General features: G+C 39.9%; 1 protein-coding gene across 1 annotated transcript in view; it reads right to left on the bottom strand.

Moving 5' to 3' along the window:
* LOC148363815 (histone deacetylase 7-like) overlaps nucleotides 1–16001 on the bottom strand; it is a 76002-nt gene that overhangs the window by 23222 nt on the left and 36779 nt on the right. Inside the window, exons 11-16 of the mRNA XM_088337874.1 lie at nucleotides 15566–15760; nucleotides 13564–13738; nucleotides 7663–7796; nucleotides 7477–7597; nucleotides 3580–3629; nucleotides 110–217 (exon numbers count right to left, since the gene is read on the bottom strand). Of these exons, the coding sequence (XP_088194000.1) occupies nucleotides 110–217; nucleotides 3580–3629; nucleotides 7477–7597; nucleotides 7663–7796; nucleotides 13564–13738; nucleotides 15566–15760 (783 nt within the window). The remainder of the gene's footprint in view (nucleotides 1–109; nucleotides 218–3579; nucleotides 3630–7476; nucleotides 7598–7662; nucleotides 7797–13563; nucleotides 13739–15565; nucleotides 15761–16001) is intronic.

Genomic DNA, 16001 nt, shown 5'->3' on the forward strand with positions numbered 1-16001 from the left:
CAAAGAAAGACCATGTGAGGATAAGCATGTCATCCGATTTGTGTACAGTAGGTCAGGTTGAACTGCAGCTTTGTATAATTCTTAACCACTTTAAGCGACCAATACTGACCTTGAGTTCACCTTGCGCGACCTTCATAGCCAGGTCCACCACGCAGCCGGCGGCGATCCGGGATGCCGCTGCCGTGTGAAGTTCGTTCCAGATGGTATCGTTGTCCACCTGGAGAGACCATCGTTGAGGGGTCAACGCATTTGCAAGTACAGTGGAACCCCAGTTTTGGAACGCCTCTCAGTTCGAACAAATCGGAGTCCGACCAAACAATTCGAGAAATTCTTGCTTCGCTGTTCGGTCAAAAAATCGGAGTTCGAACGCCGGTAATGCGTGAGTGCGTACGCTAGGGTGCGAGGCTGAGCGGCGTACGGGTGTAGATTGCTCTTTTCCTGACCGACTGTTATCGCGTGCGGACGTGCTTCGTTTTGCTTTCGCTTTAGATATTGGTGAATGGAGTGTTTTAGCCCCTAATTATGCCTGTCATAAGTCACTTTAGAAAAGTGCTAAAAAGAAGGCAGAAGCGAGTGTCATTAGATCGGTATTTTAAGAGAAAAGAACATCCTTCCAAACAATAATTTTCCTCCCCACCGTCCACCTGCGCCTTCTGCTGACCACCACAAAGGTAAGAAATCCTATTCATAATTCTTTTCTTTATCCTTTTTTATTTTTATTTTTACACGTTCATGTTGGCGTAAACTTTCGTACGGAAGATTACGATAACGCGAACGTACGATTAGCCTGGGTTAGCTTCATGTTTACGTTAAATATTCAGGGTGTTGGAACGGAGCCCCCTTTCCAATGAACCGCTCACCACTTGTTGTGGAGACCCAGTTGCTAAATGACTTGTAAACGACCTGATTTTTTTATTTTTACACGTTCATGTTAGTGTAATCTTTCGTACGGAAGATTACGATAACGCGAACGTACGATTAGCCTGGGTTAGCTTTAAGTTTACGTTAAACATTCAAGCTAAACATTCAGGGAGTTGGAACGGATTAAAACGATTTACATTATTTTTAATGGGAAAAATGATTTCGGTGATCGAACAAATCGGTTTTCGAACAGGGTTCTGGAACGGATTATGGTCGAGAACCGAGGTTCCACTGTATAAGATAAACGAAATAAATATAAAATCCTGCTCTCGGATACCGATACAGATAACCGCAAGCCATCTAAATTTTGCTAAATTTAGGGGGGGGACACACACAAATTCCAATTACTTTTATACGTTTCATTACTTTTGTTTACAATTATAATGAAATGATAAACATCTGTCCAAAGAGTAGACTTATAGAGACTAGAGCTTGACTTACTTTGTCAGTAATATCTATAATGACAAAATATTGTTATGAGTAATATAACACTAACATAAAGATATCACAGTTAATTCATATTGTTAAGGTTGTGCTTAATATGTGAAAATAAATATCTATTTTAAACATTATACCAGTGCTCCAACAATGAACGGCACACATGCCTTGGTTAAGAAAATGGATCATATAAATTCGCATTATCTTAGCTGTGGGCGCCAAACATTTGTAACTATAAATACAACCGTATACTATAGTTACACTATATATCATTTAATAGCATATAGTTATACTATATACCGGTACTATAAATTTATGATATACTATAGTAGCAGTGTCTGAAATATCGTCCGTCCGGACGCCCGGGGCGTGCATCTTTTTCGTCGGGCGCACAACTTATAAAACGTCTCTGCCCGGGTGTCCGACAACTTTTTCAAGGAAAAAAAGGAAAAAAAACGACGGATTTTTCTTGCAACTCAAACGTTTGCTTTAATCCGATTCAAAATCTTCGTTCGGTTTTGGAAATTTCGTTTGGCAATTTGCATACTCGGCAGCCAATCGGAAGCCTGCAGCAACTTTGTGCTTCTGTACTTTCCCAAGCGTTAAAAGGTCGTGCATTTGCATACTGGAGCTAGATACTGGACAGGACAGGCGGGATTGATACCGGATACTGGATATACGAGCAGGATAACGGACAAAAATACAAGTCTTGCAAGTAACAGAAGAGAGGCTTCAGCGACAGACTGCTGTCACAGTCTTGTTCCACGGACAGACTGAGGAGATCATTTCTTCCTCATGCCATGAGGCTCTTTAACTCCACACGGGGGAGTAAAAGCCCACATTAAACCCCACCCTCATATTTGCATATTACCCTATTTTTATTACAATGTGTATTTTATGTAGCACTATTTAAATACTCTATCTCAACACTCTATATTGGGTATTTCTGTATTCTATTTCTTTTATTTTATTATTTTATTTTTCAACACAACGATAATGCTGGAAGTGTGAATTTCCCAACGGGGATGAATAAAGTATCTATCTATCTATCGTTTTCCAAAGTAGCCGCACAGAGTTGTCTGCCCTGCTGTCCGATAACTTTTTCTCATGAGTTACAGACACTGATAGTAGCGATAAATGTATTACATCAGAAGACTGTAACGTTTAGCCAATTACAACTGTTTATGATTTTATTATTGACGCAAATTTATAGTTGCAACTATTTGTTCAACATGTACAAAAAAAACCCCAAAATATTCTGATGAGGAATATAAATGCCTAAAAACATTCTAACGAGTTGAGTTCTCCAGTGCCAAGCACACATTAAAGAGAGGTAGAGAGGAGACAAGACCAAAATGTGCTAGTACTTCTATAGAGAAACTAAATATTGTACAACGAGGAACATAAATGCTTAAGATCTTTCTAAAAAGCTCTCACCCACATTATGAAAAGGTAGAGAGGAACGTCGACCAAAATATGCTTGGACTTCTATAGAGAATATTTTCTCATGAGGAACATAAATGATTACAATTTTTCTAAAAAGTCAAGTTTTTTTAGTGCCATGCACATATTATGTGGAGGTAGAGAGAAGACACAACCAGGTGATGCTAGCATTATTATAGAAAATGTAAAAATATTCTAATGAGATTCTTGTGTCGGCTGATTGAACATTATAGCGAAGTGTCAAGTGACTAAATATTGTTATTTTCTATCTGATTGATTCCTGTGACGTCATATTTTTCCAGTATCAATTCAATAACTTTCGGCCCGATAATTACTGTGCAATTCTGGAATAACATCCACTGTAGCAAAAGGAATTAGCCTTACTGCTTTTCATTTCTTCTTCTGCGATTCAAACGTAAAGACAAACGTGGTCAACATTGGGCAAATCTCAAATTTGAAGTCGCATGTTTGGCAGGGTCCCTCAAAGGAACAATGAAAGCGGAGGAATTTCTTTTATGGCGGCCGCCGCCATCTTGTTCCAATAACTGAAGCCATGAGCCGGAAATCCCGGCAGATCCCCCGTCTTATCGACCGACACCCCCCCTTTTCCTTTTCTCTTCGGGTTCAAACGAATTCCTTTATAGTTTTATAAACGGCTCCACAGACACAGCAATCCAAATGAGTTTCTGATATAGCAGTTCGAAAATGTGCAGTCATAGAATTTAGCGTGTTTTAGTATTCCCCGGATGGATTTTGAAATAAGTGAGCCGTACTTACCCCCACTCCTCCGCATGGTAACATGACGAAAATACGTTGAGCCAAGATTCCTAAGGGAAGGAATGGATCATATTTATTAATCAGGTTAAGATTCTTGATTAAATGATAGTTGATAAAAACAGCAAAAAAACTCTATATTTTTATTGTGTTTTTGTCAAGACCAGAACGGAGACAGGACCCACTTCCGTTGCGTTTCTCTCAAGTTTTATTGGGAAAAAGGGAAAGGGTTGCGCCCACGATCCGGTGATCGCTGGGCGCTGGAAGTAGGTCGCTCTGAACGCGGAAGTGGAACTTCCGTGGCGAGCGATGGAAAACGGGTCAGGAGAGCAAAAACTTGGTCGGGGTCAGAAACGAGTCGTAAGCCAGGAAAGGAGAGTAGACGTGGTCGGGGACAAAAGAGGTCGAAAGCCTGGACGAGAGTAGACGTGGTCAGGATCAAAAACGGGTCGAAGCCGGGGGACAGACGGGAGCAAAGAACAGGTGGGAGTAAGGGTCGAAAAAAGGCTTGACTAGTGTTAACTGAGGTTCACAGATGAACTGACAACAGGTGACAGAAAGGAATGGGTTTAACTTGGGACAGTGAGCCAATCAGAGTCCGAGGCAGTTGGCGCCAAAGGAGCGGTCACAGGTGCATCACATCTATAATCATGACAGTTTTTATGGAAAATGTTACATGAAATAAGCACAATTGAAACAGAAATGGCTCAGAACTTTGCTAATTTGAAATATAGATTTTTTAAAACATTTTAAATTTGTTTTACTCTTAAAATCTACAACATTTTACTTAAAATAAGCGAATTTGAAGCGAAAAATGGCAGATAATTTAGCAAATTTTAAATTGGAGGTTTTTTTTACATTTAAAATTCCAATTGTTACAAATATTTTAAACACAGTTTAAATTGTTTATTTTAATTTTTTGATATAACAGTTTGTTATTGTTATAGTAGTAAATAAAAATAGATAATTTTGTTTAATATATTCTTTATTTTAGCAAAAGAGTGTGACTAATTTAGCTAAAAACATCATATATATGGATGAATATTGAGTCACAAGGTCTCGCAACTAAGGCAAGCAGCCGCCAACTCGATTTTCCCCCGTAGGCGTAGTAGTCCGTGGTGTATGCTGGGATATATATATACACCGTAGGTTTCATTTCCTTAACCAATGTATCAATCATCATTTGAATTGGTCACTATTAGCTAAAGTTATTCGGAGGTAAAGGAGGCAGGTCCATTTTAGCATTTACAGGCTCGCTTAGGCTAAAACGGGGCAAAACTAAGCCTGCAATTGGCCGAAAAAGATGTGAATCACAGGTTAGGTTGCTCTACGGCACGGAGAAAACATTTTTCACTAGTCTGTATTTGTAAACAGGAATTATGGGGTTAAACAGACAGCTAGCAACAAGCAATGTCTATCAATGCGGATATGCTTTTTGGCGGATTTTTTTCTTTTATTTGTTGGCATTATTACATGTTTTGGAGTTTGTAAATATTTGACACGGTTGAATTTATGACACTCACGGATGTAAGAGGACCATGGTTGCGTATTATTACTGAACGTGATGGCTGCAAGAAGACTTTGGTGAGCTACCCCAGCTTTATATTTTCCCAGTATCTTATTTCAGACTGATCTTGATGTTTCTGTGATGAGTCTATTTTTAAATTCAATTCAATTCAAAATGTTTATGTCATGATTACCCAAGTGGAGCCACCTGGGGTAATCATGTGGCGCGCTGGAATGTGCTTCCTGATTGGTTAATGCTCCCTTTTTAAACGCGTTACGCGGAGAACTCTTTGTCGGAGGATTACTTCTGTACCCCGTAAGACTCTCCCGATTACATGTGCCTTCTTGTGTACCTGATTCTGCCTGCCTGCCTCCGATCCGACCTGCCCCTGATTCGACCTGCTTTCGTCCCACGCTACGATCTTCTCTTCAGTCCTGGTAAACTCGACCTGCCTTCGTCCCTCGCTACGATTGATCACGTCTCCCGCTAACCCTTACGCTTCCCCAAATAAAGAACTGTACGAACGCTCTGGGGTCTCCTGCTCTGTTCTGGTCTTCCCTGACAGTTTATTGTCATATGCAGAGTAAAGAACCACATTTCTCTGCACAATGAAATTCTTATTTTGCTGTCCACACAGTTTTCGGCAAAAAAGGAAAATAGAAATTAAGGAATGGTAGGCATTTCTTGGATCCCAAGAGTTTAACCTTCCTATTGATGTGTGGAATGACACATTTGAGTGATTGGTGACATCAGACAAACACCGTGTCCGTACGTGTCTGAGACACGTATTTGCTTCTTTGTGAACCGTCGGAATGTTAAGGGGTTAATAATTTTGGCTGAACCATCTGACTGTTTTGTTGACGTTCCCACTGTAGCGCCTTATAGTCCGGTGCGCCTTATGAATGGAAAAAATAGACAAAAAACTATTTGGGGGGATGTCCCTTATAACCCGTTGCGCCTTTTATTTGTGAAAATACAGTATATATAAAGTATTTTGTGAAAAAAAAAAGAAAAAAAATTTTTGAAATTAATTTTACATTTTAAAAATTACAAAAATTATGTTTTTTTTCTTATTTTGTGAAAATGATAAAAATGAAAATATTTGTTTAATATTTTCTCATTTTACCAAAAGAATCTGAGTAATTTAGCTAAATAAAACTTTAAATGAGAAGAATAATATATACTGTATATCAATTATTTTGTGATAAAAAACTCAAAATATACATTTTAAAAGTAATGTTAAGATTTCTCTTTCTTTTTTTAGGGGGGGAATATTGGTATTTACTATATAATGTAGTGCAATAAGAAAAATAAATGTGTGTAATATTTGGTGGTTCTGCAAAATAATAATAATTTTGTTTAAAAAAAATCTTAAAATTGGAAAAATTATCTATTTCTAAGAGATTGGGGGTGTTTGATTTAATTAAGTTTATGTTTTTAAAATTGAAAGAATAATTGGATTTTGAGTGTATACTCAACTATAAACTTGTATAAAATGTCGGTTAGTTTGAAATTGCACAACCATTATGCCCAGAATATTCAGTATTAACAACCTTGATGAAAGTCCTCAGTTCCAGCTCTTAGTTTGACCGACCTGTCGTCTTATAAACAAACACGTGGAGGAAAGAAAGATATGTTCCTCTTCATTAACCAGGCTTTTAGAACAAGGTTGGAAATTATTATCCGGGAGTTTTGTTCTCCTTGCAAGTTTAGATCAGATGGTGTAATAGTAGTCTGTAGTATGCAATAGTCTGTAGTCTGAGTAACCCTTTGAGACTCTTTGTGATTAAGGAAGTCACAAATAAACAGGACTTGACTTGACTTGAGGTTTTTGAGTTTTCCCTTGCCCTCATGTAGGTTTTAGATCAGGGGATGGTGTCATAAAGGTCTATAGTATGCAATAGTCTGTCGTCTGTGCAACCCTTTAAGACTCTTTGTGATTAAGGGCGTCACAAATAAACATGACTTGACATAAGGTTTTTGAGTTTTTCCTTGCCCTCATGTAGGTTTTAGATCAGGGGATGGTGCCATAATAGTCTGTATTTTGCAATAGTCTGTGCAGCTCTTTGAGACTCTTTGTGATTAAGGGCGTCACAAATAAACAGGACTTGAATTGAGGTCTTTGAGTTTTCCCTTGCCCTCATGTAGGTTTTAGATCAGGGGATGGTGCCATAATAGTCTGTAGTTTGCAGTGGTCTGTGCAGCCCATTGAGACTCTTTGTGATTAAGGGCGTCACAAATAAACAGGACTCGACTTGACTTTTCTTTCTTCTGTTTACAAAACTTAACCCAATTTGAAATGGACCGAGAGCTGATTTGGGGTTGTCCAAAAAATAATAATGCTATCGAAAACGATCACAGATCAGAAATACTGAGCTCCTAGAAAGACTCACGGGCCAATTTTGGGTTGTCAAGCTTGAGGCGGTGCAGAGGGTTGGTTCCGTAGCGGAGCACGTGTTTTTCCGAATGGACCGACTGCAGCTCTTCTAAAGTGGCTTTCCGACTCCGGAGATGCTACCAAAAAGTGAAAAATGTCGAACTTTATCGGCCAAAAAGATAAGAGAAAAGTCTTTTCTTACCTCGCAATGGCTCCTTAGGCCCCTTTCTTGCAAGCGGGACCAAATGCTCTGGATTCTTCCGGGATGTTCTGGATGGAAACTGTTGTCCCCGCAGGTGCATTGATGCTTTTGCATCTGAGCGTCGTAAACTATTCCTACCGAAACAATAATAATAATAATCACAAAAGGGAATACTTCAGAGGGAAAATTTTCGGCAAAAACCAAAACTGAAAAAAGAAAAGCGTTTTCTTCCACCGAGTGTTCTAATCAACATCTGGGTTGAGAGACTAGACATTTAAAAACAAGCACTGGAGCAAAGCCTTTCCTTTGTGGTTCTACATATAATTAAACGGATAAAACAAAAACATAGAAAATATTCTGGGCTTGTTAATACTGTGTCCCTTTACAAAAGCAATGACAAAATGGCGGTTGGTTTATATAAGAAGAAGGCATGGTTTGAAAAATTGAGCCATTGGCGGTCCAGTGGAGAATTCCCAAAACTCTCCTCACTTCAAATCCTGCTGGAATTTTCAGGTGGTCTGGCAAGACTCATGCCCCGCACACTTGGCAAACCCCGATACCACTCGGAACAATGTAGAGACTGTATAACTGTCACGACCAGAACGGAATCAGGACCCAGATGCGTAACGTTAACCACAAGTTTATTGAAAGAAAGAGGAAGGGCAGCGCCCGCGATCCAGTGCTCCGAATCGTGTTCCGAATGCGGAAGTGGATCTTCCGGAGCGGGAGATGGTGGTGCCGAAGATGGAAAAACAGGTCGATAGCCGGGACAGGAGAGCAAAAAATGTGGTCGGGATCAAAAAACAGGTCGTAGCCGGAGACAAACGGGGAAATCAGGACACAAACTCCGCCCCGAGTAAAAGCCAGCCTCACACGGCTCACTTCACCTTAGATGTGACGTCATTAGAACATCGTTTTTTCGGTTGTACGTTTTTTGGGGGGACTTTTAGTCATTTTTGCCAAAAATTATTTTGGGTGCATCCTTAGTGACAACTCATTTTTCTTTGTTTTTCTTTTTTAGAAACAAATAAGTAGTCGTGAGATCCAACAAGTTTCAAAAGATCTCTTCGGTTTTTCTTTGTGTCCTAAAAACTAAATCAATGCCAGTGTGGGATTGGATGTCGCTTTATTGTGTGGTTTGAACCAAATTTTATGAATTTGTTTAAGAATCAATTTAAATCATGTATCTATATATATTTATTAAGTAAAATAAAATGTATTTTAAATATTTTCTATACAAGAAAAATTGTATAGAAAATATTTAAAAATTAGCCAGATTTCCTGTGGACAGAAACATTTGTTTTAAAAATGATATAATCCAATTTTTCTTACTTTACTATGCGTTATTTTAACAACAACAAAAAACAGTGCACAAAAACAAATGGAAAAATACAAACTACAAAAATTCAAAGTGACCAAGCCGCACGATTTTCCTTCTCATTTTTGTTTTTTGGGGGTACCCGTAGCAGCAAGATTGCCAACAATCTCTAGGTGAGACTTGTGTGAGCCTAAAACTAATTGCACTGTTTTGGTCGAGATCCATTTCCCCCAGTCGAATATTGGTTAGAGCAGGGGCAGAGAGAGCAAATCTGTGTCCTGCACTGTTTTGACCATGATCTATTATCCCCAGAAGACTATTGCTTCAAGCTGGGACAGACAGAACTTAGTTTTGTCAGACCTTTTGGCTTTGATTTTCTGTTCTTTTCACCTAAAACGAACTGTATTCCTGCAGCCGTGATCCATTGCACGTTGCTGTGAGCGGGACTGGTTGAGGGCATGACGTTCTAGCCCACCCATTATGAAATGCACCGTTGTTGCCGCAATCTATTATCTATTATCCCCATTGACTATTGCTAAAAGTAAGGGTGCAATTTTCGGTCCAATTCGAAGTGTGCCATTGCACATTGCTGTGAGCGGGACCGGCAGAAGGCAATTTTATCAGAAGGCATGACGTTTGCAACCCATCGAAAATGAAATGCACTGTTGTTGCCACAATCTATTATCTATTATCCCCAGTTGACTTTTGCTAAAAGGAAGGGTGCAATTCTCGGTCCGATTCGAAGTGTGCCATTGCATATTGCTGTAAGCTGGACCCTCAGACGGCAATTTTATCAGAAGGCATGCCGTTGTAGCCAACCCATACTGAAATGTAAGGCTGTGGCTGCAATCCATTATCCCCAGTTGATTATTGCTGAAAGGAAGGGTGCAATTTTCTGTCCGATTCGAAGTGTGCCATTGCACATTGCTGTGTGCAGGACCGGCAGAAGGCATTTTTCTTTGTTATTAATTTAAAAAACAAACAAGTAATAGCAAGATCCAATAAGTTTCAAACGATCTCTTCGGTTTTTGTTTGTGTCCTAAAGGCTAACTCAATGCCAATGTGGGATTCAGGACTCGCAGGCTCGGATTTCAAGCTTTCGGAGCGGTTCCGCCCCCCGATGGACCGCAAAACCGCCCCGGTTCCTAGCCAAAACCACTTCAATGCACATGTGCAAGTCAATAAACATGGCGCAGGCAGGACTTTGTGTGTGGTAGTTTGAGAATTTTGGCAGCAAGAAGAGAAAAATGTTTTGCGATGGGAACAGTTTTAGAGGTGTCGAATTTGGAATCGTGTAACCAAAAACTACTCTCGTTTTTTTAATTTTTCAAGCATTTTTTTCATGTTTAACCTAACTTAAGGGCATGGGTGTCATGATTACCGATTCACCTGTGCCGGCTCATTTGGCGCCAACCGCCACAGGTTCTGATTGGCTCCCTGTCCCTATTTGAACCCTGTCCTGTCAATCCCCTGTTGTCAGTCCGTCTGCAAATCTCCGCGTATACTAGGCAAGCCTTTTTTGACCCTGACTCCCGCCTGTCCAGTTTTTTGCTCCTGTTTGTCTCCCGCGACGACCTGTTTTGATCCAGACCGCGTCTGCTCTCCTGTCCCGGCTTACGACTTGTGTCCGACCCCAACGACGTTTTTGTTCTCCTGTCCCGGCTATCGACCTGTTTTTCCTTCCCTGACACCGCCATCGCTCGCTACGGAAGATCCACTTCCGCGTTCGGATCACAATCCGAGTACGAGAGCGACTTGCTTCCCGCGCCTAACAAAGACCAGATCGTGGGCGCAGCCCTTCCTCTCTCTTTCAATAAAGCGTGTGGTAAAAGTCACGCAAGTGGGTCCTGTTTCCGTTCTGCTTCTGACAATGGGTTTCTGTTTTAGGCATGATTCAAAAGTAATAAATGTAATGAATAAATATTCCCTTAATTGGAATATTACTGTACTAAAAAATCAAAGCCGACATATAGAAGAGTTTCAATTCGTTTTTGTAGTAAAATAAAAGAAAATATTCTATGTTATATGTGATGAATAGATATAAAGTATTGAGTCATTTTAAAATTGAATTCATTTGATATATTTTTAAAACATTTTCCTTTCTCAAAAATAATACATAGAATGAGAAAAATGAATGCAATGTTCTACAAAAAAATTGAACTAATTGGAGGGATATTTTATTTTGAATACAAAGTCAAAATATAGAATATTTTCAACTTATACTATTATTAAAATAATGGAAATGAGTTATCCATTAGTATTAAATATTATTCTTAAATGTTTTTTGTATATTCCAACTTAATTTTGTTATAGAATAATAAAAAAACTACTTGTATTGTGCATTTGTTTTTTTTAATGGTAGTTTGTGATTTGTCATTAAAGGCTATATGTCATGATGACCGATGGGAATCCAACTGCCTCAGCCTCTGATTGGCTCCCTGTCTCTATTTATACCCACTCCTATCTGTCCCCTTTTGTCAGTCGGTCTGCGAACCTCAGTTAACTCTAAGCAAGCCTTTTTCGAACCTGACTCCCTGATGTTTTTTTGCTCCCGTCTGTCCCCCTGCTTCGATCCGTTTTTGATCCTGACCACGTCTACTCTCCCGTCCCAGCGTTCGACCTCTTTTTGTCCCTGACCACGTCTACTCTCCTTTCCTGGCTTACGACTCGCTTACATTTTCCCGTTCTGCCATCGCTCGACCAGGGGGATCCACTTCCGCGTTCAGAGCTATCTGCTTCCCGCGTCCAGCACTCACCAGATCGTGGGTGCAACCCTTTCTCTTTCTTCCAATAAAACTTGTGAGAAACGCAACGCAAGTGGGTCCTGTCTCCGCTCCGGTCGTGTCACTATACATATAAACATGAATTAACTTATTTTAGTGAGGGATAAATATATATTTTTGCATATTTTCACATTTTACAACTGTTTCTTTTAAAATAAAACAAAAGTATTGCTGATAACAAATCGATATTGGTTATTATCAAATTTAGCACATAAATTTGGGCTTTTTTTTTAGATGATAAAAAATAATAATTTCTTTATTTTCTTATTTTAGTAAAAACGTTTTCACATTTTACCTGTTCTTTTAGTAAAATAATACAAATAAATTATTTATCATTATTATTATTACAAAATGATGTACTCATTTTGTGTATTATTTTTCTCATGTTAGTCAAAAAGAAATATATTTTACTGTTTATTTATTCAATGTTTGGTATTCTTATAGCAAAACCTATTTTCTATTTTACTAAAGAATAGAAAATAAAACCTGAAATGGAAAAAAAAAATATTCAAAAAGGCGATTTGCCTCATTAGAAGGACTCAATTGACAGGGATTGATCAGTGGGTTGAAAAGGAGTTAGCAGGAAGTTAGCAGTTATCAGGTTGAAAACCAATTGCGTTTGACTGTCAATCCGAGAATTCCGCTGTTAGATTCTCCAAGCTTTGCTTGCCAAACTTACTTGCATTGTCTCTCGAGCACATGTTGGGTTTAAAGCCTACATATGGCTGCCTATCCGGAAGGTCATGTCACCTAACAGGAAGTTGGGTTTTGTTCCCTGTTGGACTGACCCCTGCAGGTCCGGAGGAAGACATAAGTGTTGTGACTGAATATGTAGGTGATTTTCCTTGTTCAGTCCGTTGACGTGACGATAGGAAAATGAGAAAAAGTACTTAAAGGTATATTGTGTAATATTTGACCACTAGATGGCACTGCATTGTCTAACAAAACACAATGCCAAATGAGCACAGCGCAACAGCAAGATGATAGACAAACCTTGTGGCGACAACTAGGTGTCAAGGTTACCATGGCGCCCAATTGGCCGTGCCCGTGTGGCGCCAGCTGCAGCTCATTAGCAGATTGGCTTTTTTGGTCTTTTTAAGCTCAGTGCGCTCTCTCTTACTTTGTCAGTCCGTCAACGAACCTGTCTTCCTGTTGGAATTTCCAGTCTGGTATTGTTCCCGTTTATTTTTGTCCTGTTTAATATCATTTTTACAGTTTCGTTCCCGTCTATTTTTGTCCTGTTTATTATTCTCCCCAGTTTTTGTTCCTGTCTTGTTTGTCCTGTTTATTATTCTCTCCAGTTTTTGTTCCTGTCTTGTCTGTCCTGTTTATTTTCGATACCCTGTTTCATTATCTATCCTGTCTGTCTGTCCCGTCCTGTCCGGTATCAAACCCATCTGTCCGATATCATCTCGGGCAATTGGAATCGATCTCGTCGGCCTCTGGCTTCCTGTCTGTCCAAGCCAGAACGCTGTCTAACGTGCATGACTCCCCGTTTCCCGTAAAATAAAAGGCTTGTGTGAGAACGTCACGCGTTTGGGTCCTGATCCTGTTCTGGTTCCTGACACTAGGCATTGAATACGCTATTTAAAAGAAATAAGTTTCTCCACCTATAAATATTTACAACAATTAACCTCGGTGTCATGTATTTTTTATTCAAAATGATCTTTTTTTGTTTAAAGGGTTCTTTGTACCACTAGGAGGCACTGAATATTCCAATTATAAAAACGTGTCTTGACAATTGATTATATAAGATTTGTTAAAATTACTATTTTTTTTTTTTTTAACTTTATATCTCACCTGTTGTAAAACGGAGCTTTGGATCTTGTGTGGGATTCGGCGCCGTTGTGGAAAGATGCGTCAGGGAGGTGGAGGCGGGAGACGACTGGGTCCGGACCAGAGGCTGGTGGGGCCACATAAGAACTGGACCGGTAGGGGAATCCAGGAGGAACCCTGCTCGATGGGCCAACTGCCTCTGTAGATATCATTAAGAGAAGATAAGATAATCTCATTTCATTCTCCCTTCTCATAACTCCACCTAGGTTTATTAGGGAAAAGTGACGGCTACAAAGGTTAGCACAGTTTTTAGTGCAATGGCGCCCTCTTGTGTACAGTAAAAGAAATTAAGTTTCATCTTTTTACTTTCTTTATTAATTCTGACCACTGGATGTCGCTTTATTATGTGGTTCAAACTACATTATTTCAATTTATTAAATCGTTTCATAATTAATTTAGATGATTTATTCATATATATTTATATAGTAAACCGATAAGTACAATAAAATTGATTTTAAATATTTTCTTTATCAGAAAAATTTATTAAAATTAGCCAGATTTCCTGAGGACCGAAACATGTTTAAAATATGATACAATCTAATTGTTCTTATCTTACATTATCTTAACAAAAAAAAAAAGTGCTTGAAAACACATGGAAAATACAAACAACAAAAACTTAGTGACCAAGCTGCACGATTTTCCTTCCCATTCTTGTTTTTTGGGGGTACCCGTAGCAGCAAGATTGCCAACAATCACGTCAGCTGCCACTAAGTGAGACTTGTGTGAACCTAAAACTAACTGCACTGTTTTGGTCGCGATACATTATCCCCAGTCGAATATTGGTTAAATCTTGGGCCGTGAGAGCAAATTTGTGTACTGTACTGTTTTGACCATGATCTATCATCCCCAGAAGACTATTGCTGCATGCTGGGACCGACAGAACAGTTTTGTCAGACTTTTTGGCTTTGATTTTCTGTTCTTTTAACCTAAAACGAACTGTATTCCTGCAGCCGTGATCCATTGCACATTGCTGTGAGCGGGACCAGCAGAGGGCATGACAATCTAGCCCACCCATAATGAAATGCACTGTTGTTGCCGCAATCCATTATCCCCAGTTAACTATTGCTAAAAGGAAGCGTGCAATATACGGCTCGATTCGAAGTGTGCCATTGCACATTTTTGGGAGCAGAACCGGCAGATGGCATGTCATTCTAGCCCACCTATAATGAAATGCACCGTTATTGCTGCAATCCATTATCCCCAGTTGACTATTGCTAAAAGAAGGGTGCAATTTTCGGTTTGTTTCAAAGTGCGCCATTGCCTCTGCTGTGAGCGGGACCGGCAGAAGGCAATTTTATCAGAAAGCATCCCGTTGTAGCCCACCCATAATGAAATGTCAGGTTGTGTCTGCAATCCATTATCCCAAGTTGACTATTGCTGAAAGAAAGGGTGCAATTTTCGGTCCAATTCGAAGTGTGCCATTGCACATTGCTATGAGCTTGACTGGGAGAAGGCATTTTTTTCAGAAGGCATGCCATTCTAGCCCACCTATAATGAAATGCATGGTTGTGGCTGCAATCCATTATTCCCAGTTGACTGTTGCTGAGAGAGGAGGATGAGAAAGGAAATTGGTGTCCATTGTGGGGGCTCTGTTTTTGCGTTCTTCCTGCCTATAATGAAATGCACGGTTGCTGCCGCAATCCATTATCCCCTAGTTGAAAATTGCTAAATGAAAGGGTGCGGTTCAATTCGAAGTGTGCCGTTGAGGCCCACCGAAAAAGAACTGCACCAGAGAAAAAATTAGTGTTTTTTTCCATTCTTTCTTCTTAAAACAAATAGCACCCCTGTGGCCACGATTCATTATTCCTGGTCGACTGTGAGCAGGGTCTAGAAGAGCGCATGTTGAAAATAGACGTAGGACTACTTATTGGGGGGAGGGGATTCCGGTTGCAATTAATAGTGATAAATGAGGGATAACAGTACTTTGGGCCGATTCCTACGATATTGATGGCGCATCCCTGGTTACCTGAGCGACGGAATGTGAGTTCTCGACGAGGCTTTCCCGGGAGGACGTGGTGGACTCGGTATCGTAGACGGAATCGGCGCTGGCGGAACTCTGTCTCCGCCGATAACGTTCCTCGCAAAGGGAACCGGCTTCAGAGCCGCACACTGATCCCGACTCTGATCCGATTTCCTCCAGGTCCATGTCCTCTGATGGGATCTGTATCAGATGTTAGCATTTTTGGGATTTTTCTTTTTATTTTGTCAAACATTTTGAATTGTTTTTTGGTCTTAATTTTAAAAGGATTTTTTTACACACACAAACAACGAGTATAATCCATTCATCCATCCATATTCTGCACCACTTATCCTCAGTATGGTCGCGGGGGTGCTGGAGCCTATCCCAGCTGTCTTCAGAAAGTGGGCAGGGGACACCATGAACTGGTTGCCAGCCAGTCGCA

This window comes from Urocampus carinirostris, chromosome 6 (assembly GCF_059441175.1).
Source record: "Urocampus carinirostris isolate Australia breed hairy pipefish chromosome 6, RoL_Ucar_1.0, whole genome shotgun sequence".
Lineage (NCBI taxonomy): Eukaryota > Metazoa > Chordata > Actinopteri > Syngnathiformes > Syngnathidae > Urocampus > Urocampus carinirostris.